At 41.6% G+C, this 21,097-nt stretch overlaps 1 protein-coding gene across 1 annotated transcript in view; it reads left to right on the top strand.

Annotated features, from left to right (window-relative positions):
* Positions 1 to 7,858: 7,858 nt before the first annotated feature.
* The window catches only part of LOC145429193 (integrin alpha-M-like), a 55,887-nt gene continuing 42,648 nt past the window's right edge, over positions 7,859 to 21,097 (top strand). The window contains exons 1-5 of the mRNA XM_080302320.1: positions 7,859 to 8,018; positions 9,838 to 9,967; positions 13,626 to 13,708; positions 13,795 to 13,880; positions 13,967 to 14,081. Coding sequence (XP_080158446.1) covers positions 7,976 to 8,018; positions 9,838 to 9,967; positions 13,626 to 13,708; positions 13,795 to 13,880; positions 13,967 to 14,081 — 457 coding nt within the window. The 5' untranslated portion in view covers positions 7,859 to 7,975. The remainder of the gene's footprint in view (positions 8,019 to 9,837; positions 9,968 to 13,625; positions 13,709 to 13,794; positions 13,881 to 13,966; positions 14,082 to 21,097) is intronic.

Raw genomic sequence — 21,097 nt, 5'->3', positions numbered from 1 at the left:
TTACCAGTGAGTATACTCTGGATAATGTTTCTTTCTGACTCTAAGAATGACCAAAAATTACCCAAAAGTGGGCTCAATGTTTTATTCATTGTGGTATGAAATGAGTGACAGAGCCCATAAACTCATCACCAAAGTGTGTGAATGTCAGATTTAGTGCTATGTATTCATCAGTTGGTTCCAACTATAGCTTTTATAATGGCTCTTTGAAGAGACTGTAGTTGTAAAATCATGCTGTTAACAGTGAAGTGTGATCTGCGTTTACTTGTTTAGCTCAAGCCTCTTTAACCCTTAACCTGGCAAAGTGCGAGTTTGGGAAAGCTGTCGACATATCTAGGTAAGCAGGTTGGACAGGGGCAAATTCGTCTCATAACTGCATAAATGGATGCAATTCTGTCCCACCCTACACCCAAGACAAGAGATGAACTCTCTTGTTTTGGGCGGTTTCTAGGTCTAGCTGACTATTACAGGTGTTTTTGCCACAACTTCTCTGTGGTAGTAGAGCCACTCACCACTCACACCATTGTTCTTAATATATCTTCTCCCCCTCCAGCACATAATGGGCTCTTTTGAGGAGATTTCTTATCACTGTTATGCTGATGATATTCGTTTGTACATCTCTTTAAGCCCCAGGATTTATCTAAGCTTCAGCTTTTAAATGACTGCTTAAATTCTATCAAACGTTTGATGGCTGTAAATTTCCTCCAACTCAACGAGGGGAAAACTGAAGTCCTCATATGTGCTCCGGACAGATTTGTATCCCAGATAGTGAAAGCCCTTGGTCTTCTTTCTGTGTATGTTAAATCCTCTATCAGGAATTTAGGTGTCACTTTTGACTCGACTCTTACATTGGATGGGCATGTGAAATCTCTGGTTCAGTCTTGTTTTTATCATTTAAGAAATGTGGCTAAGTTAAGCCCTATTTTATCTCGCCCTGAACTGGAGATAGCTATACATGCATTTATTTCCTCACGCTTGGACTATTGTAACTCTTTGTTTATGTGTCTAAGCAAAGGTTCTCTGGATCGTCTGCAGGTTGTGCAAAACGCTGCAGCTAGACTTTTGACAAAATCCTCCAAGTATTCTCATGTGACACCATTGCTATTTCAGCTACACTGGCTTCCTGTTGAACTTAGAGTACATTTTAAGATCCTGGTCTTGACATTTAGAGCCTTGCATGGACTGGCACCTCCCTACATCTCCGATCTGCTACAGCCCTATGTCCCTAGCAGGTCCCTGAGGTCATCTGATCAGGGCTTACTTGCTATAAAACAGGCTAAAATGAGAACTAATGGTGGCAGAGCTTTTGCCACCGTGGCCCCTAGACTGTGGAACTCTCTCCCCCAAACATTAAGAACTGTGGACTCAGTAGTTGTTTTTAAAAGAACAACTCAAAACTCACCTTTTTAAAACTGTGTTTGGTTAAATTTCTGCCTGTTTTATATTGTCTGTTTTACCCTTTTATTATTTGTTATCTTATGTGCAGCACTTTGTGATTCTGTCTAGAAAGGTGCTATAGAAATAAAAATGTCTTTATTTATTTATTTATTTATTTATTTATGTACAATCACAACCAGAGGTTGATCCTGATCAGATGTGTTCTTCCATAGACTTCTACAATATCGGAAGTCTTTATAACCTCATGTATCATCCCCTCTGGGAGGAAAAGATGACTTGATGCTTGTTTAGTCTCCAACAAGTTAACAGGTTGGCAGCTGAATTTTCTATGCAGTTCAGTGTTGACCCCAAAACCATTTGGGAAGAGAAGGGGTTGAAGATTTGATTGTTTTATCATGCTCTTAATGAAACGAGGAAGAATAATAACGCCTCAAGATATTCAAAGATTCAAAGCATTCATTGTCATGTGTACCAATAAAAAGCATTTCTCTGTACAATGAAATTCTTTCTCTGCTGTCCACACACAGATGCTGGTTAATATGTACAATAGATAGAATACAAATAGTATGAATAAATAAATGGAGACAAAAAAGAAAAATTGAAGTATTGAATAGATAGATTTATGTGCAAAAGAGCTATGAGCTTAATATGCTGGTTGATATGTGAGATGACCTGAAGTGCAAAAATTATTGATACTGTTAAAATAGGTCAGCTGTTTAAGAGTCTGATAGCAGTGGGGAAGAAGGAGTTGCTGAGTCGAGATACAAAATCAAGTCGAGTCTGGATTTCACACTTCTAAACCTTCGTTCCGAGGGCAGAAGTGTGAACAGTCCGTGTTGGGTGTGTGGGGTCTTTGAGGATGGAGGCAGCTCTCCTATGGACTCTGCGATGGCAGATGTTCTGCAGAGAGGGCAGCGGGGTCTTGGTGATCCTCACAGCGTTTGTTATCACTCTCTGCAGGCATTTGTGGTCCATAACAGTAGTGCTGCCATACCATGCAGTGATGCAGCTGGTCAGGGTGCTCTCCACAATCCAGCTGTAGAAACTGCTGAGGATCTTGGCCAACACCCCAAATTTCCCCAGCCTCCTCAGGAAATACAGCTGCTGCTGAGCCTTCTTGACCAGCTGTGTGGTGTTCAGTGTGCAGGTGAGGTCCTCAGACATGTAGACGGCCAGGTACCTAAAGCTGCTCACCCTCTCCACTTCAAGCCCCAGGATGAACAGCAGCTGGTGAGGCCTCTTCTTCTTCCTCATGTCCACAATCATCTATTTTGTCTTATCAGTGTTGAGGGTGAGATTGTTCTCCTCACACCATGACACCAGACCGGCCACCTCTCTCCTGTAAGCAGCTTCGTCCCCTCCAGTGATGCAACCGATCACTGCAGTATCCTCCGCGAACTTTAGTATGGTGTTATCCCTATTGGATGCAACACAGTCGTGGGTGTACAGGGTGTAGAGGATGGGACTGAGGACGCAACCCTGTGGAACGCCAGTGTTAGTACTAATGCTGCCTGCCAGTCATAAAGTCCTGTGGTGGGTGGATAGGGTTGGGTGTAGGCCGAGTGTTGCCAGCTTGTGAGTGACACCATCTGGCTGAGGCCTGTCTATGCGCAGTTTGCATGTTCTCATTGTGTCTGCATGGGTTCTGTCCAGGTAGTGTGGCTTCTTCTCACAGTCCAAAGACAAGGAAATGGTAAATGGACTGGTTCTTATATAGCGCTTTTCTACTCTGAGCACTCAAAGCGCTTTACACAACTCGTTCATTCACCCAATCACACCCATTCACACAAGCACTTTTCTAAGTTTGTAGTGCTATCTAACTAACTAACATTCATACTCTGATGGAGTTAGTATATTGCCAAAGGATATTTAGCATGCAGATTGGAGCAGACTAGGAACGAACCACCAACTTCCGGTTAGTAGGTGACCTGCTCTGTAGCTAGTAGCTAGTTAGCAGGATTAGGTTAACTGGTGATTCTAATATGCCTGTAGTTGTGAATGTGAGCACAAATGGTTGTTTGTCTGTGTTACTCCCGCGACAGACTGGTGATCTGTACCCCAACTCCCACATTATGGTAGCTGGGTCAGGTCCCCCCCAGTTGATGAATGGTGTGGATTGAAGCCACGCTGTTGTAATAGATGCATCATGGGATTTTTCATTGTTCTGCTGAAATATGAAAGTCCTTCCTTGAAAAAAGATGTTGTCTGAATGGGAGCACGAGTTGCGCAGGTTATCCTGCCTTCTGCACATGTAGTTATAGCACTTAAACTGTCACTTATATTATACCCAGAGGTGGGAAGTAACAAAGTATCAATACTTTGTTAATGTATTTAAGAACTTTCAGGTATCTGTACTTTACTTGAGTAGTTATTTTTCTAGCATTTTTTACTCCCTACATTTTTAAACAAATATTGGTACTTTCTACTTCTTGTGTTTTGAAAATAAGCCCAAACAAAAGTTGAGCACAAAAAGAGCAATGTTTTTTTATTGTCAGGTATTTTCAAATACATTTCTATCATCTCAACAAACATCTGTGAACACACAACCTGTTTGTGTGTAGTTTGTCACACGGTGTGTTGCTAGCTAAAGGTTCAGCTGCTTATTTCAGAGGGAGAGAAAAGAAAGAAAGCTTACATGTAAGTTCACATATAATCTTGATGTTGTGTTCACTCTGATGTAAATTAGCCCCATCTGAGTCTGTGAGTTTAACAGTTACAAAGTCGGCTGCCTTTTTGTTTACTTCGGTCTTTAAAAGGTAATTTTAGATCTCAGTGACATTTTCAACTGGATGAACAAATATAATAAAATATTTGTACTACTGGCTTTTACAGCTTATTTCACAGGAGTGAATATATATATATATATAGAGAGAGTGAGAGATAGAGATAGAGAGATCTTAATGCTGAGAAAAACAAAACTGCCCACATAGACTGTGCTTTATTCACTTTGAATAAACAAACTTGTAAAAGCAACTTTAACAATATTATTTTGGACTTAAATGCACAAAAAGGGCAATATTTGTGTGGGCTGAAGTCATGTGCAGTGTAAAAAGATCTTTTAGTGCTCCCTCCTGGCAGATCTGTGTATATGCAGAAAGAGAAAAAGTCACATTAAGTCGTTTTCTGTGTACAAACGTCATGTTTGTCAGAAGCAGTAACCAATGAGGATGAACTCCAACAAGTACAAGCTCACCTTTTGAACTGCACATGTTTTAAGTTAAGCCTTTAGTCAAAACAACACCTCTGAAACGGACTGACAGGACTCAAGTGCAGCCTTTTTTCTAATGTGTGTGTGCGTGTGGAGTCCTGCCTGTGCCCCTCAGCAATAACATTTAGCTATTAATCACAATTTTGGTAAATAAAAGGAACGGGCACGCATCAGTCACATGATGACCATTAACCAATCCTCGCCATTGACAACAGAGGAGCCGGGAACGAGCACGCAAAGAGCACGCGCATTGTTTTCCTCCTGGACTGTGCGGAGCTGTAAGAGAAACACAAATGAACTGGGAAACCAGACTAGTGATGGGATTTCCGGCTCTTTTTAGAGAGCCGGCTCTTTCGGCTCGACTCACTAAAAAGAGCCGGCTCTTTCGGCTCCGAACCGGCTCTTCAGGTTGTTTTGTTGCTTTAATTAATTTATTATTCACAATAATATAAAATTATGCACAAAAGGAATTACTAACGTAAAAAAGTGGTTTTATTTATATATGTTTATATATAAATATATGCGGTGGCCCCTAGAGACAAAACACGTACAAACTCCAAAACACATTTCTAGCATGAACTGAACTTCCAAAGCAGAGCTACTAGATCACTTAAATTACACAATTGAAAGCATGTGTGTATTGTTTGTGTATTTATACACAGGCACTCAAATATATTTAAATAATTTAAAAAAAAGTTCATCTACCTGTTACTATCACACACCAAATCCGGTCATTGGTACTTGCTGGATTGTGTAGCCACAAGATAACAAAAGCTCAACACTGCGCCCAGCATCCTGGAGCACTTCTGTTGTCTTTTGTAAGTGTTTTGAGTTTTTATGTGCTTCTGAGTTTTTACATGCTTCGGAGTTTGTACGTGTTTTTACGTGTTTTGGAGTTTGTACATGCTTCAGAGTTCGTACGTGATTTGAAGTTTGTATGTGCTTTGTCTCTAGGGACCACTGTAAATATATTTTTATTTATTCACGCCACATAAAATGTAATAAATAAATCATATAATACAAAAATCAACTATTTGTCACGATCTGGTACAGGGATTCAACGCAGAGCGGTAAGGTATCTCCAAGGTGTGGTTTATTTACAGTGCAGTGCAATATATATACAGTGAAGGGATCCAAAACTCCGGGGGAAATCACAGGGTAACTCGCTCACGTCTTCTTCGCTCACACTCACACACTTTCCCGCAGCAGGGAGGTTGCAGGTCCGGGGGGGGGGGGAGATCTGAAGCAGACGAGAAAGCAGGTCACCAACTAATCACAAGTCACGGATATGAAGCACAAGAGCTGTGAGAACACTAACGTTAGGGGTACAATCATCCAGCGACGAGAGGATCTGTGTTCCAGCCTCAAATAGTGCTCCCGGTGATGATGGGTGAGTGTTGTCAGGTGTGTGTGTGGGCCAAGGGCGGGAGCCCACAGTGAGCTCCGCCCAGGCAGAGAGGGAGAAAACAGCAACAGCAATTGTAGCCTTGTGGGGCCGACCGGGCAGGCACGGAGACCATGACACTATTCACATTTCAACTTTTAACTATTTAAATTTTCAGCTGTTTCCTTTTACAAATTTAAAGTGAAAACAACACAAAACACTGCAAAACACAATTAAATATAAATTATAATATGAAAACAAAAAGAACATGCACATTCTCTGTCATATGGGCCTGCATGAATCCGCACTTTCTGAATCCTTTATCATCTGCAACCGAAAATAGTTGTGGATGATTACTATACCTTTCTAATGTGAAGTTGTTGTCCCTGGCTCTCTTTCTCTCTCTCTCCCTCTGGCTCTGTTCCTGTGCTACTGAGTGTAACTACCGCCCCTCCCCCCTCTGCCCAGCGTAAAGCACAAGGCTCGCGTGCAGAGTGAAGCGGAAAAAAAGTGCGAGAGAGAGAGAGGGTGAGAGAAAGAAAAAAAAAAAAAACCCCATGAGCCGTCACGGCTCGCGATAAGGAGCCGGCTCTCGTCGTTCACGTCAAAGAGCCGGCTCTAAGAGCCATTTCGTTCGCGAACGACCCATCACTAAACCAGACTGATGCCGCAAAAAACAGTAAGCAGGGTGTACAACGTACACTTCAGTCTTCAGCACACGGGAGTATTAGCTTATTATGTACACGTTGGCAAGTTGTCTTGTGGCAACTGACGAATTGAAACACATGAGCGTGCTGTGTTTGCGACACACAACAACTGTCCTTTTATAACCCCACAAGTAGTGCTGGTCATTAGCCGCTAGCTAACCGAGCAAGGCTGTCATGGGTCTGTAGCTCTGTCCACCGTTTTAGGGACATATTTAGTTTTAAAGTAAGTTACAGGGCTTTCCCCTGCCTTTCTGGGGTGCTTATTTTTCACTGAAAACTATCTAATATGCATAGCCACGTAATTATGGATTATTATAATTACGCTATAAAATCACTGTAGTTTAAAGAAAATACATTAAAAACAGATTATATTCGATTAATATTTCAAATATGACCAAATGCCGATTTTACTTTGAGAACCCGCCCCTTCAAAGATCTCTGCACGGCCCTGTGTCCAGATAAATGAGAGGTGTGACTGTTAGGTATTTTAGTACCATGGTAGCATTTACTGGATATTGTTTTATAGTGACATTATGCAGGAAAACTCTGTCATTCAATAAGGCCCCTTTGTTTTAGTTATTTTTCTCTCTGACCCAAGAATTGATGTGTAAGACTCACAGGCTGGTACCCCAAGGTCGAAAACACCACAGAGATGAGACCACTTCCTTACTCCCATCCTCCCTTTTTCTTTATCTCCTGGAAAAGGCTCGTTAAAGGCTAGGTGGTTTGTTTCAGAATTCACTAATGAAAGAACTCTGTATTTTATGTCTAGGAGTGTATTTTGCTGGGATGATCATAAATTATAGCTGAACTGATAAACTACACACAGGATACTTCTTTGCTCACAAGGCAGGAAGACGTTTCCTTATTTGGTCTGTACCGGTTTGAACTGGGAAAGCTGACACACGAACCTTTTTTTTTCATCTATATAAACTGCTGTGTATCAAATAAACCTTTGAGTTGATTTGGGAAGGCAACCTGAAGCAGTCTGTGTTTCCTTGTTCTCCCAAGCTGCTCCCGGCGCTGTAACTAACCCAGCTGAACGGCATACCTGAGTGTTACTTTAAATAATTAGGAATCTTAGAAGGAAAGGACAAAACTCTGCTTATCGCTCACGCCACGGAGGAAACCCGGGAAGGCAATTTCCTTCAGTGACCCTCCCATTGTTTGTGTTTCCTCCAAGTTCTTGAACCGGGCATCCTGTTTGGTGCTCACTAAAATGCTGGCTTGTGTCTTAATCCTATTTCAGACTAAGAGATCGGACTAGAGCAACACAGGACGATGAAGGACCACATAGTCTGGCTCATCTGTACAGTGGCTGTTGGTAAGATTTGAAACAGGTTTCCTCCATTTGAAATAGACAGAGATCCTTTGTTTGTCTGGGGAAAGAGTTGTGGGAGTTTTTCTGAATATGGACTTTGTGTATGCACTTCAAAAACAGGCAAGTGATTTCTTCCACATGCTCCCACTTTTAGAAACAAAGCCAATTCAGTTCTATTTACATAGTACTAAATTAAAACAACAATCATTATATTATAAGGTAAAGACCATACAGTAATGTGGCAAAAAGGACGCCTCTGAAACTGATGAAATCTTCCCTTAAACCTTTGTGGAATTGTTTGTGTTACGTTAAAAGAGCAGATTGTATGAGTATCTGTGTTATAGATCGAAATTTATTGTATTATTTTTAGACACTCTCATTTCAAATGTGTAAAGAGTAATAAATATATCCAATGTTCCTCTGATCCTCTAGGATAAGCTAGCTAACTATACGTAATCACATTCAGGAGCTGGAATTCCTGAATGTGTTATGTGTTCCTGCACATGTGTTATTATAGTTAACAAAAAGTGGCCTCCTCCTAACCAGAGAGGGAATTGTTTTACTATGGAGGGAATGGTTTTTTAACTGATGAAGTACACAGAGCTCACATACAGTGGAGGAAATATTTATTTGATCACTCAGAAAACAATGAGTTGCCTGGGGGGAGCGACAGCGCAGCTCGAGAGAACCCAGCAAACAGATTTTCCAGGGCCTGGGTCTGGCGCTCTGCCTGGTCCTGTAGCTTCTGCAGTTGTTGTCAGCTACCCAGTCAGAGCGCAGGGGTTTCCAGTAGTTTATTGACTGTGTTGTTATCTCGATTGAACAGTAAAATATATCGGTCACTGGAAATGTATCAGGAAAGCCCACCCAAGTAAACGGTGTGTGAGAAACACCATATATAGAAAAACGTGTTCATAGATAATGAGTGTGACAAGGCTCACTCATGGATTCCCTCCAAGCACAGAATACCAACAGTTCATTCAGCTCTCACAAACACATTATCTCAGCTCACATATACAGTGTTGTGGAAAAGGCTTTGCCCCCTTCCTGATTTCCTAATTTTATATGTTTGACATTGAGTCCTTTACAGCTCTGTGGAAGAATTTTGGCCCACTCATCTTTGCAGTATTGTAATTCAGCCATATCAGAGGGTTGCTGAGTTAGTTTTATGCCAGATATAATGGGACACACAGCTTCCAAAAAGTCAACTTTTGTCTCTCCAGTCCACAGAGTATTTTCCCGAAAGTCTTGGGGATCAAAAAGATGTTTTCTGGCAAAAATTTATATTTCGCACATAGCCATATAGGGTTAGATTATTTCTCACTCCATAAATACAATCATTTAGAATATGCATTTTGTTTTTACCTGTGTTATCTTTGTCTAATATTTAAATTTGTTTGATGATCTGAAAGTGTGACAAACATGCAAAAAAAACGAAATCAGGAAGGGAGCTAACATTTTTTTACACCTTTGTACATCATATTCAGTGGACCTGCCCTGTTATCAAGTCCAGTTCTGGGCGTGCTCTTTTCATATTCCTTTTTTCACACTAGCTTCTCACCCCGTTCCACCATGTGCTCTTTGTACTGCCTCTTCTTCAGGCCCCAGCATGATACTGAAATAGGAAGAGACTGACTGATGCAAAGTGATCAGTCTTACCCGACTCACTGCCCCCAAATGATTCAGGCACACCTTTCCCATCTGCAGCAGTGCAAAAACCATTTCCCGTATAAGCTGTGCTTTTTGTTTATTGGTGATGCAGGTTTCATTTAGGGTATTAAAGTCTTAGTTAGTATCAATTTCATGCTTTTCACTTTCTCAGCTTCAACCATCCCTGCCTGTTTGGCTTTTAATATTGACACAAGAAATCCTGAAGTCTTTCTGGGTGAACCAGGTGATTTCTTTGGATACCGAGTGCTACAGTACTTGAACAAGTCTAGTAATAACAAAGGGTAAGTTTGACTCAAGACATCGTATAATACTGTATCCTGTGAGTGATCTAACACTGTTGAAAGCACTAATTAAAACTCTTCTGCTGCACTTCAAACCCAACGTTCAACGTAATTACATAGATTTAGTAGAAAATTTAGTAATAATTTAGTAAAAATCTATTTTTAAAAATAAATATTTAAGTTTCTGTAACATTTCTTCCTTTTTAAGTGCATGAAACTAATTGTTTTTGACTAATTTGAAATACTGCATGGATGAAGGGAACCACATTTAACAGTAATTTCAAGGAACTGAAGTCAAATGTCCTTTAATACTGTAATGAGCAGGCATAAGCAGGCACGAGGCGCAGTGAGTGAGTAGCTAGTTATTTACTGTGACTGGTATCACATGTTGGAGTGTGCAGTGTGATGCTTTCCTTATTAAAGAAAAAATATATTTCGGATGAATTTAAACCATTCTGATCCTTTTACAAAGTGTGTAATCACCTTTGGTGTTCTGACTCTGTTCCTCCAATCTTCTCTCTGTGTTTGTTTGTCTGTTTTGTTCCCCCGCTTATGTCAAGTTAATCTCATCTCCTTTTTCAGTTTTCTTCCTATTGTAAGTTTGGATATTAATATAAAGGAGTACAAATATATCCTAAAAACTTTCATATTTAATGAACCATCTATTCTTCAAAGCCTGAATATCTAAATAAAGGGGGAGGAGAGATGGTAAATGGACTGGTTCTTTAGCTGTTTAGCACTTAAACACTGATGACCCATCATAGCAGAACAGAATTCCAGCAGTGATAGGGGATAGGAGAGGACCCCCTGGAGTTTAGACACTGGTGGTGGTGTTGAAGATGCAGAGGCTTGGATGGGGGTGAGACAGGTTTTACAAACAAGTGAATGAGTACTGAAACTTAAAGCAGTCAGAGTGGAGAGTGATTGGCTCACAGAAGGCAGTGTGACCAGGAGATATTTTATTTTGTATTCTTATGATCACAGTTATAATCAGAAGTAGCAATCATTAATCATTTACCATTGTTGAATCTGTTGACAGTATAATCTTTTAATTACATCTGTGTTACTTTGAGCAAACATTAATGCACACTGACTGTTTATATAAAGTTGTTGCACGTTAGTGCAGTCACACCATTCAGACCCACCAGTCCTGTTGGGCCCGGCCCGCCTGCGTGTAGTTCTGCACGTACACGGCCTTTAATCACATGCACGCACTTATGTAACACACACGCACGTTCACCTACACACTTAGTAATAATAGGAGGGTCATCTGAGGACAGTTTTCTGATAGATACACTTTCACAAAATGCACAATGTAATACACACTTGTTTTTCTCTAACAACTAGCAGTTGATGTCCATATTAGGTAAACTCTCTGAACAGGCCCAAACTGTTATCATTTCCAGTAAGGTCTGACTGTGTGACGTCATCATAGCTTATATAAGGAGGGGGAGCTGTCCACTCTTTGGAGATCTGTGGCTGTACGCTTGTCTTCCCATGCTTCTGTCTTAGAAGTGTGCAATAAAATCACTATGTTTGTCACCTACACGGACTCGGCTGTTTTTCCGTCTTACCCAAGCCGAACCAGACGTAACAACTTGGTGCCGAAACTCCGGTTGGGGGAGAGGGGAGCTTGCAGCTATCGTGTGGGTGACAAACAGGGGCGGAGGCCAGCAGCCTGTCTGAGTGACGCCAGGCGTCATAAGAAAAGGTGAGTGCCACCTGTTGATTTTTATCCAAAGGCGCTATATTGGAAGTTAAAACTAAATTTAATTAAATAATATTCACTCAGTCTGGGCTTCTGGCGTTGGTCCATAGTGATCTTGACTAATTAGTTGTAAAATAGGGCATAGTAGTCTGACTAAATTCATTGTTGTTCATTTTGGGGGTGAATTTTGAGTTAAGAAGTTATGTGTTTAAGTTAATACGGTTTAAGGTGTGTGGAAATAAATAAATACGGTTTAAGAGGTTAAATGTGGGTTGACTGGGAATGCCAGCCAGTCAATCGGTAGTGTAGGGTTAATTTGGTTTTAATAGGGTAGCAGAGACGGTCTCGGGCTTCAGATAATTAAACGGGGGGGCTCAGAGCTCACCGTGAGGCTTTTAAACAAGTAAATTCGTTTAGGACTGAGAAGCTAGGCTCTCTAAGAATGCAGTTTGTTCAGCAGGTGGCGCTGACCCCTGACCCCGGACGCGTGGTTAGGTTCTAGCCCGGTTTTGGCCTCCCGCTGGGGACTTGGGACTCCCGGTTAATTGGCCAGGTAATCTATGAGTGATTGCCTTCTACTGCATTGATTGATTAGGAAGGTTAGACCTGGCTGCCTCCTATTTAAACGTCAGGAGCTTGTGAACTTTAAGTATAGCCAAAAGCGTGAGCCAGGATTTCATTGCCTTTCACGCAGCTGGTGGAGTTCCGGGTGTCCGGGCGGGGAAGCAGTTTTAAAGTACTAGAACTTAGTAATGAGGCCGTTTTCAAGGCGGCGTACTTGAAACGGTAATTGATCAGCAAGAGCCGGGCTCTGGGCTGAAAGATGCTTTTAAATTAGTCAAAAATTTAGCAACACCAGCAGAGAAATAGAGAAGTGAGATAAAGTTGTTCTGGCATATGGTGTTTTCTTAGGAATTCGAGCGCTATCGGGAGGGCGTTCCCGAGGCGTGTATTGACCAGCAAGGCGAGGCCTGGGCTATAGGTGCTTTTAAATTAGTCAAAAAAGATAGGAGTAACCTCTTCTGGTATGACGTCTATGCGGGCCCGTGTGTATATAGATTATAAATTACCGGTGTGTGTAAATAAGTTGTATAAATCTGTTAGATCTGAAACTCCTGCTAAAAAACTTCCTCTCTACAACTCTTTTCTCTTCTCTCCCTCTTTCTCTCAGTTGAGATTCTGTGTGTGTATGTGTGCTGGAGAAATAAAAAAAAAAGGAAAAGGGTCCCTCTCTCTGTCTCTGTGAGAGAAAAAAGGTGGGGGCCGAGTGAGCCCGCGGGGCCGAGCGGGTCCGCGGGAGCGAGCGTGTATGCTGTATGAGGAAGAAGGGAGTGAGAGGGCGCGAGTGAAAAGAGTAACCGAGTATTTGGTGATTAACAGCAGGCAAGAAAATGACTGGACTAGAATAATGAGGTTGGTATGAATTTGACACGGCACGGTGGTTAGCACTGTTGCTGCACAGCAAGAAGGTCCTGAGTTCAATTCCACCATCAGGCCGGGGTCTTTCTGTGTGGAGTTTGCATGTTCTCCCCGTGTTTGCGTGGGTTCCCTCCGGGTACTCCGGCTTCCTCCCACCGTCCAAAGACATGCAGCTTGTGGGGATAGGTTAATTGGATAATCCAAATTGCCACTAGGTGTGAATGAATGTGAGTGTGAATGGTTGTCTGTCACTTGTGTGTTGGCCCTGCGACAGACTGGCGAACTGTCCAGGATGTACCCTGCCTCTCGCCCTATGACAGCTGGGATAGGCTCCAGCGCCCCCCGCGACCCTGAAAAGGAGAAGCGAATGGATGGATGGATGGATGAATTTGACAGCGTGGGAAAATGTAAGCAATGTAGAGAATAGACTAGGAGCTGAAGACCTAGGAAAGCAGGCAGATGATTACAGACCCTCCCCATAGAACTTATGCATAAACTTCATTAACTAATTAGTGTCATCATTTTCCACAGGATAGTCGTCACTGCACCTCTCAGGCTAAATGGATCTGGAGGAATTTACCAACCTCACCAAAACAAGTGGTTCAAACCTACTGGTATCAACAGAATATTACACAATTTACAACTTACAACTAAATACATTACTGTAAAAGTTTGTGTATTTTATAATAAAATGCTTCAGTTGCAGAGGACCTGCAGTCAAACACAACAGCAGTCAAACATCTTGGCTTGTCGATCGCTGCTGATTCCTCCGGCTCCAGATTCACTGTGAGTAAATCACTCTCTCTCCTCATCACTGTGAGCAAAACAAATTAATATGCAGAGCTTTATTTAACTTTTATGCTCTGATTTAGGTTTGCAGTCCAAGTTTGGTGCATGAATGCAATGAGAACTCCTATCTGAACAGTATTTGTTATGAGCTCTCTGATCAACTCCAGAAAATCTCCTCTTTCAAACCTGCGTATCAAGGTAAAGTGTTCCTCCATGTTTATTTTAGTAAAAGTAAGTAAGTAAAATGTATTTATATAGCCCTTTTTACAGATAAAATGACAAAGTGCTTCACAATAAAACCAGAAATATAAATATAACCTTTGTGCCGCTGCCTGAAAAGCCCACATGCTTTGAACCTAGTATGTGGGACCAACAGTAACCTCTGACCTGAAGACTTAAGAGTTCGGGAAGAAGGAAGAGGTGCTCAAAGCTCAGAGATATACTGGGGAGTTTCATCATGTTGTACATTCTGTACAGTCTGAAGGCGATCCAATGATGATTCGCTGAAACAAGTAATCAGAGCGTTACAGTAATCTGAAGAGAGATGAAAGTAGAATAATCCTTTTCTCTCCCCACATGCCACTGCCATTCTTGTTTATAGCCTGGTCACTTCCCGGATCGATTACTGCAACTCTCTTCTTTTTGGTCTTAGTCACAAATCTATCCATAAGCTTCAACGGGTCCAGAACTCTACTGCTCGTATTATCACCAGGACCCCTTCTATGCACCACATCACCCCTGCTCTGCAGTAGCTTCACTGGCTTCTGGTTAAATACCACATCAATTTCAATATAATTTTGTACATATTCAAGGCTATACATCATCTCTCGCCTTCATACCTCTCTGACCTGGTTCAAATCACCATCCCTTCTCGGTGTCTCAGATCCTCCTCTTCTCTTTCTCTTTCCATCCCTTCCCACCGGCTAGCCACCATGGGGCGCAGGGCTTTCTGTTGCTCTACCCCCCGTCTTTGGAACTCCTTCCACCTGAGATAAGAAACATCACTTCCCTCCCTCTTTTTAAGTTCAGACGCAAAACTCAGCTATTCACATTAGCCTATTCCACATAAATCTTTCCATCCTGCTACTTTAATTTATTTTAAATATTTGCTCAACATTTTATCCTTATTATTTTGTAAATTGTTACGTTTGTTGTTGTTATAGCTTGTGTACAGTGTCCTCGAGTGTTTTTTAAAGGCACTTTCTTAAATAAAAATGTATTAATATTATTATTATTTTGATTTTGTCTATATTTAACTGGAGGAAGTTGCCATTAACCATTGTTTGATTTCTGACAGACAATTATTTAAACAAGACCATTTATAAAACTTAGAAGCTTTGAAAGAACAATATAACTGAATGTCATCTGCACAGAGGTGATAAGAACTATTACTGCAACGTCTGATAATTTGGCCTAGAGGGATTATATAAAGCAAAAAGAGAATCAAACCCGAAACAAATCATTGAGGGACCCCACAGGGCAGAACTGATGTTTCAGACAAAATTTGATACATACAGACAGTAAAAGATCTTTCACATAGATGCAACATGAACCATTTCAAAACAACACCAGTAATCCTAAACAAGCCCTTAAGCCTATTTATCATGATCAATGGTATTAAAGCAGAGGTGAGATCCAGTAGAACCAGAATTGTTTACTTTCCAAAGTCTGCTGTGATCAAAATGTCACTAGGCATGTTACAGTGGGGCAAAAAAGTATTTAGTCAGCCACCGATTGTGCAAGTTCCCCCACTTAAAATGATGACAGAGGTCAGTAATTTGCACCAGAGGTACACTTCAACTGTGAGAGACAGAATGTGAAAAAAAAATCCATGAATCCACATGGTAGGATTTGTAAAGAATTTATTCGTAAATCAGGGTGGAAAATAAGTATTTGGTCACCTCAAACAAGGAAAATCTCTGGCTCTCACAGACCTGTAACGTCTTCTGTGAGAAGCTTTTCTGTCCCCCACTCGTTACCTGTATGAATGGCACCTGTTTGAACTCATCATCTGTATAAAAGACACCTGTCCACAGCCTCAAACAGTCAGACTCCGAACTCCGCCATGGCCAAGACCAAAGAGCTTTCGAAGGACACCAGGAAAAGTATTGTAGACCTGCACCAGACTGGGAAGAGTGAATCTACAATAGGCAAGCAGCTTGGTGTGAAAAAATCAACTGTGGGAGCAATCATCAGAAAATGGAAGACATACAAGACCACTGATAATCTCCCTCGATCTGGGGCTCCACGCAAGATCTCATCCCGTGGGGTCAAAATGATCATGAGAACGGTGAGCAAAGATCCCAGAACCACACGGGGGGACCTGGTGAATGACCTGCAGAGAGCTGGGACCAAAGTAACAAAGGTCACCATCAGTAACACACTACAACGGCAGGGAATCAAATCCCGCAGTGCCAGACGTGTTCCGCTGCTGAAGCCAGTGCATGTCCAGGCCCGTCTGAAGTTTGCCAGAGAGCACATGGATGATACAGCAGAGGATTGGGAGAATGTCATGTGGTCAGATGAAACCAAAGTAGAACGTTTTGGTATAAACTCAACTCGTCGTGTTTGGAGGAAGAAGAATACTGAGTTGCATCCCAAGAACACCATACCTACTGTGAAGCATGGGGGTGGAAACATCATGCTATGGGGCTGTTTTTCTGCCAAGGGGACAGGACGACTGATCCGTGTTAAGGACAGAATGAATGGGGCCATGTATCGTGAGATTTTGAGCCAAAACCTCCTTCCATCAGTGAGAACTTTGAAGATGAAACGAGGCTGGGTCTTCCAACATGACAATGATCCAAAACACACCGCCCGGGCAACAAAGGAGTGGCTCCGTAAGAAGCATTTGAAAGTCCTGGAGTGGCCTAGCCAGTCTCCAGACCTCAACCCCATAGAAAATCTGTGGCGGGAGTTGAAAGTCCGTGTTGCTCGGCGACAGCCCCAAAACATCACTGCTCTCGAGAAGATCTGCATGGAGGAATGGGCCAAAATACCAGCTACTGTGTGTGCAAACCTGGTAAAGACCTATAGTAAACCTTTGACCTCTGTTATTGCCAATAAAGGTTATGTTACAAAGTATTGAGTTGTATTTTTGTTATTGACCAAATACTTATTTTCCACCCTGATTTACCAATAAATTCTTTACAAATCCTACCATGTGGATTCATGGATTTTTCTTTCACATTCTGTCTCTCACAGTTGAAGTGTACCTCTGGTGCAAATTACTGACCTCTGTCATCATTTTAGGTGGGGGAACTTGCACAATCGGTGGCTGACTAAATACTTTTTTGCCCCACTGTAAGTAAAGTGGTTTCAGTGGAATGCAATTTGCTCAAACCAGACTGGAAAAGGTCCATTACGTTGTTTTCTTCAAAAAGTAGTTAAGTTATTCTGCTACTGTTTTTTTCAACAATATTTTTTTTTTTTTCTTAATATTTTTATTGAGAGACAAGTGTACAGTAGTTTACAATGACAACACAATCTGTTCCCCTCACATATTTTTTAGTTTTTCTTACATGAACAGACACAATAACACACACACAGGCACACCTACACACACGCTTAAGTAAACAAACAAAACAAAACCTAATAAGAAACCCAAAACAAACACAAACCCCAAAAGGGGGGGAAAAAAAAAAAAAAAAAAAAAAAAGGGGGGGGGGGAAGAGACATGATATTAATCAGCTGGTAGAGCGTTTAATGACTTGCAATAGTCCACGAAGGGGCCCCAGATAGAATAAAATTCTTTGTATTTGCCCTTCGCCACAAGGCCTATCTTTTGCAATTTAAGAGATGACATCACATCTCTAAACCAAAAAGAAACTGAAGGTGGCTTTGAAGATTTCCAAAGGAGTAAGATGCAACGTCTAGCCAAAAGTGATGTAAAGGCTAATATTTTGAAGTGTGTAGGGTCGGTTAGACCAGTGTTGACTGGAAGCCCAAAAACAGCTAGAAAAGGGTCCATGCAGATTTGGGTCCCAAGAGCTTTGGAAAGAATAACTGAATACTGACTCCAGAAGCCATGGAGTCTTGGGCACAGAAAGAACATATGGCCTAGGTCACATGGGGTGGCATGACATCTCTCACACTGATCCATCACTTGTGGGTAAATCTCAGACAGACGAGACTTTGAATAGTAAACCCTGTACAACACCTTGAACTGGATGAGTTGTAACCTGGCACAGGACGTACTATAACGGACATTGGATACTGCTTTCTCCCATTGCTGATCCGAAAAAATTATTCCTAACTCCTGCTCCCAAGCCCTCCTAATTTTAGCAACGGAATGGACATTTAAATCCATAAGTTGTTTATATATTAAAGATATAATTGACTTCTTATTGGGTTTAAGGGATAAGAATTCCTCCCATGGTTGGACATTTGGGAGAAGAGGGTAGGAGGGGAAGAGAGCAGAAGTGCAATGCCGTGCCTGAAAATAACGGAATAGATTGGTAGCCGGAAGATTTGTTTCTGAACACAGGTCTAAAAAAGTTAAGAAAGTGCCATCTTTATAGAGATCCTTAAATGTATTAATACCATGACGCTTCCACTGTACATAGGTACCATCAATGAGGCCAGGAGTAAACAGATGGTTCTGCGTGATGGGCATGTGTACTGATGCAGAGATGTACTTAAAATGACTCCTGAATTGTGACCAGACCCTTAGGCTAGACTGTACCACGGGATTTTGGGTGAAATGAGAAGGCTTAAGTGGTAGTGGAGAGAATAATAAAGCTTCTAAGGATGAGGAAGTGCACGACAGGCGTTCCAGTTTGCACCACAGCAGGTCTTGAGATTCAAGCCAATGGGTCAATTTGTGAACATGAGAGGACCAATAGTAAAATAAAAAGTTAGGCAAGGCAAGACCACCATCAAATGTCAGTCTCTGTAATAATGATTTCCTCACCCTGGGGTGTTTCCCTCCCCACAAAAACGATGTAACTAGCTGGTCTAACTTTTTGAAAAAAGCTTTAGGTAAAAATATAGGAATACTCTGAAACAGAAATAACAATCGAGGCAAAATGTTCATCTTTACAGCATTGATCCGACCAATTAGGGACAAAGGTAGCGATTTCCATCTCTGAAAATCTGATTGAATTTGAGTCATTAAAGGGGAGAAATTGGAAGAGTATAGAGAAGACAAAGTACGAGTCATGTTAACTCCCAAATATTTAAAGCCAGCAGGGCTAAGTCTAAAAGGAATGTCAGATTGTTTAAGTGTAAGACTTAAAGAATTTATGGGGAAACATTCACTTTTAAGAAGATTTATTTTGTAACCTGACAGAGAGCCGAACTTATTTAGTAGAGACACAATCGATGGTATGCTAGATAAGGGATCAGAAACATATAGAAGCAGGTCATCTGCATATAAAGACAATTTTACGTCAAGGCCTGACCGGGAAATACCACGAAAATGAGGAAGGGCCTTCAAAGCTACAGATAGGGGTTCAATTACAATAGCAAAAAGTAGGGGGGACAGGGGGCAACCCTGTCTCGTCCCGCGTGACAATGAGAAGTAGCCAGAGGAAACACCATTTGTATAGACACTGGCTTGGGGTGCCCTGTACAACAGTCGAATCCATGAAATGAATCTGTCCTTGAAACCAAATCTTTGCAAGACCGCAAAGAGAAAGCTCCACTCTACACGATCGAAAGCTTTCTCAGCATCAAGTGAGATAACTACTTCTGGAGTAGTGGTTGAGTGTTGGGAAAGAATGACATTCAAAAGCGTGCGGACATTAAAGAACAGCTGGCGGCCTTTAATAAAGCCATTCTGTTCATCTGAAATAATAGTAGGAAGAACCTTTTCAAGGCGAATTGCTAAAATTTTAGCCAAGACTTTAACATCAACATTCAGCAGTGAAATAGGCCTATACGAGGTGCAAGACGTAGGATCCTTACCCTTCTTTAAGAGAACAGTAATTAGTGCTTGAGACAATGTAGGGGGCAATAGACCACGTTCAAAAGATTCATTATACACTGAAAGAAGTAGTGGGGCTAACTTGTCTATAAAAGTTTTTAAAAATTCAACTGAAAACCCGTCAGGTCCTGGTGCCTTACCATTGTGCATGGTCTTGATTGCATGCACAATTTCATCCAGCCTAAGAGGGGCATCTAATTGTTCAGCTATAACAGGATCGACAGTGGGCATTGTAAGACCGTTAAAAAAAGAATCCATCTCTGAGGCGTCAGCAGCAGATTCAGATTCATATAGGGAGGAATAGTACGTCTTAAACACCTCGTTTACTTCCTTTGAATCAGAGACCGAGTTGCCTGCCGCATCTTTAATCTGGGAAATTAATCGAGACGAGGCCTGACGTTTTAACTGATGGGCCAAAAGCCTTCTGGGCTTATCACCATATTCATAATAAGTCGCACGCGCACGAAGTAAAAGACGTTCAGCATCTGCCGTAGAAAGTAAATCAAATTCAGTCTGCAAGTCAAGTCGTCTTTTATGCAAATCGGGAGTGGGACTGTCAACAACCTGTCTATCTATGTCACAAATTTGTGTAGTCAAAGTTTGAAGTTTGGCTTTGTGGCTTTTAGTGGAATGGGCAGAGAAAGAAATTATTTGCCCACGCACATATGCCTTAAGAGATTCCCAAAGCAATGACCTCGTAACAGTATTGCTGTCGTTAAACACCATAAATTCATCAATTGCGGATTTGATAAAGGTAACAAACCCCTCATCCGAAAGCAACAAAGAGTTAAATCTCCAGGGTGAGGAAAAAGAGGACTGGGCTATGAGCTTGATGTCAACGCTAAGTGGTGCGTGATCGGAAATGACAATAGGATGATATGTAGATGACAGTACTTTTGGAATAAGGGAACCGTCCACAAAAAAATAATCAATCCGCGAAAAGGACTGATGTACCTGAGAAAAGAAAGAGTACGCTCTGGCAGTAGGGTTAGAAAACCTCCAGGGATCTACAAAACCATTCTGAGACATAAACTCAGAAATAGACTTGGACATAGAGGATTGGGTCAGGGTCCGAGGATTCGAACGATCTAAGGCAGGATCAATAACACAGTTTAGGTCACCACCCAATATCAAAAGATGAGTATCAAGGGAAGGGAGACTACTCAAAAGTGCATCTGTAAAACCTGGATTATCAAAATTTGGCGCATACACATTGACTAAGAGGACGGGTACATTGTACATGGTGCCTACAACAACCAAATACCTCCCGTTTTTGTCAGCTTTAATC

This window comes from Astatotilapia calliptera, chromosome 6 (genome assembly GCF_964374335.1).
Source record: "Astatotilapia calliptera chromosome 6, fAstCal68.1, whole genome shotgun sequence".
In the NCBI taxonomy this organism is placed as follows: domain Eukaryota; kingdom Metazoa; phylum Chordata; class Actinopteri; order Cichliformes; family Cichlidae; genus Astatotilapia; species Astatotilapia calliptera.
Note: the sequence above shows the minus strand (reverse complement) of the source record. Positions and strands in the feature narration are given on the sequence as shown.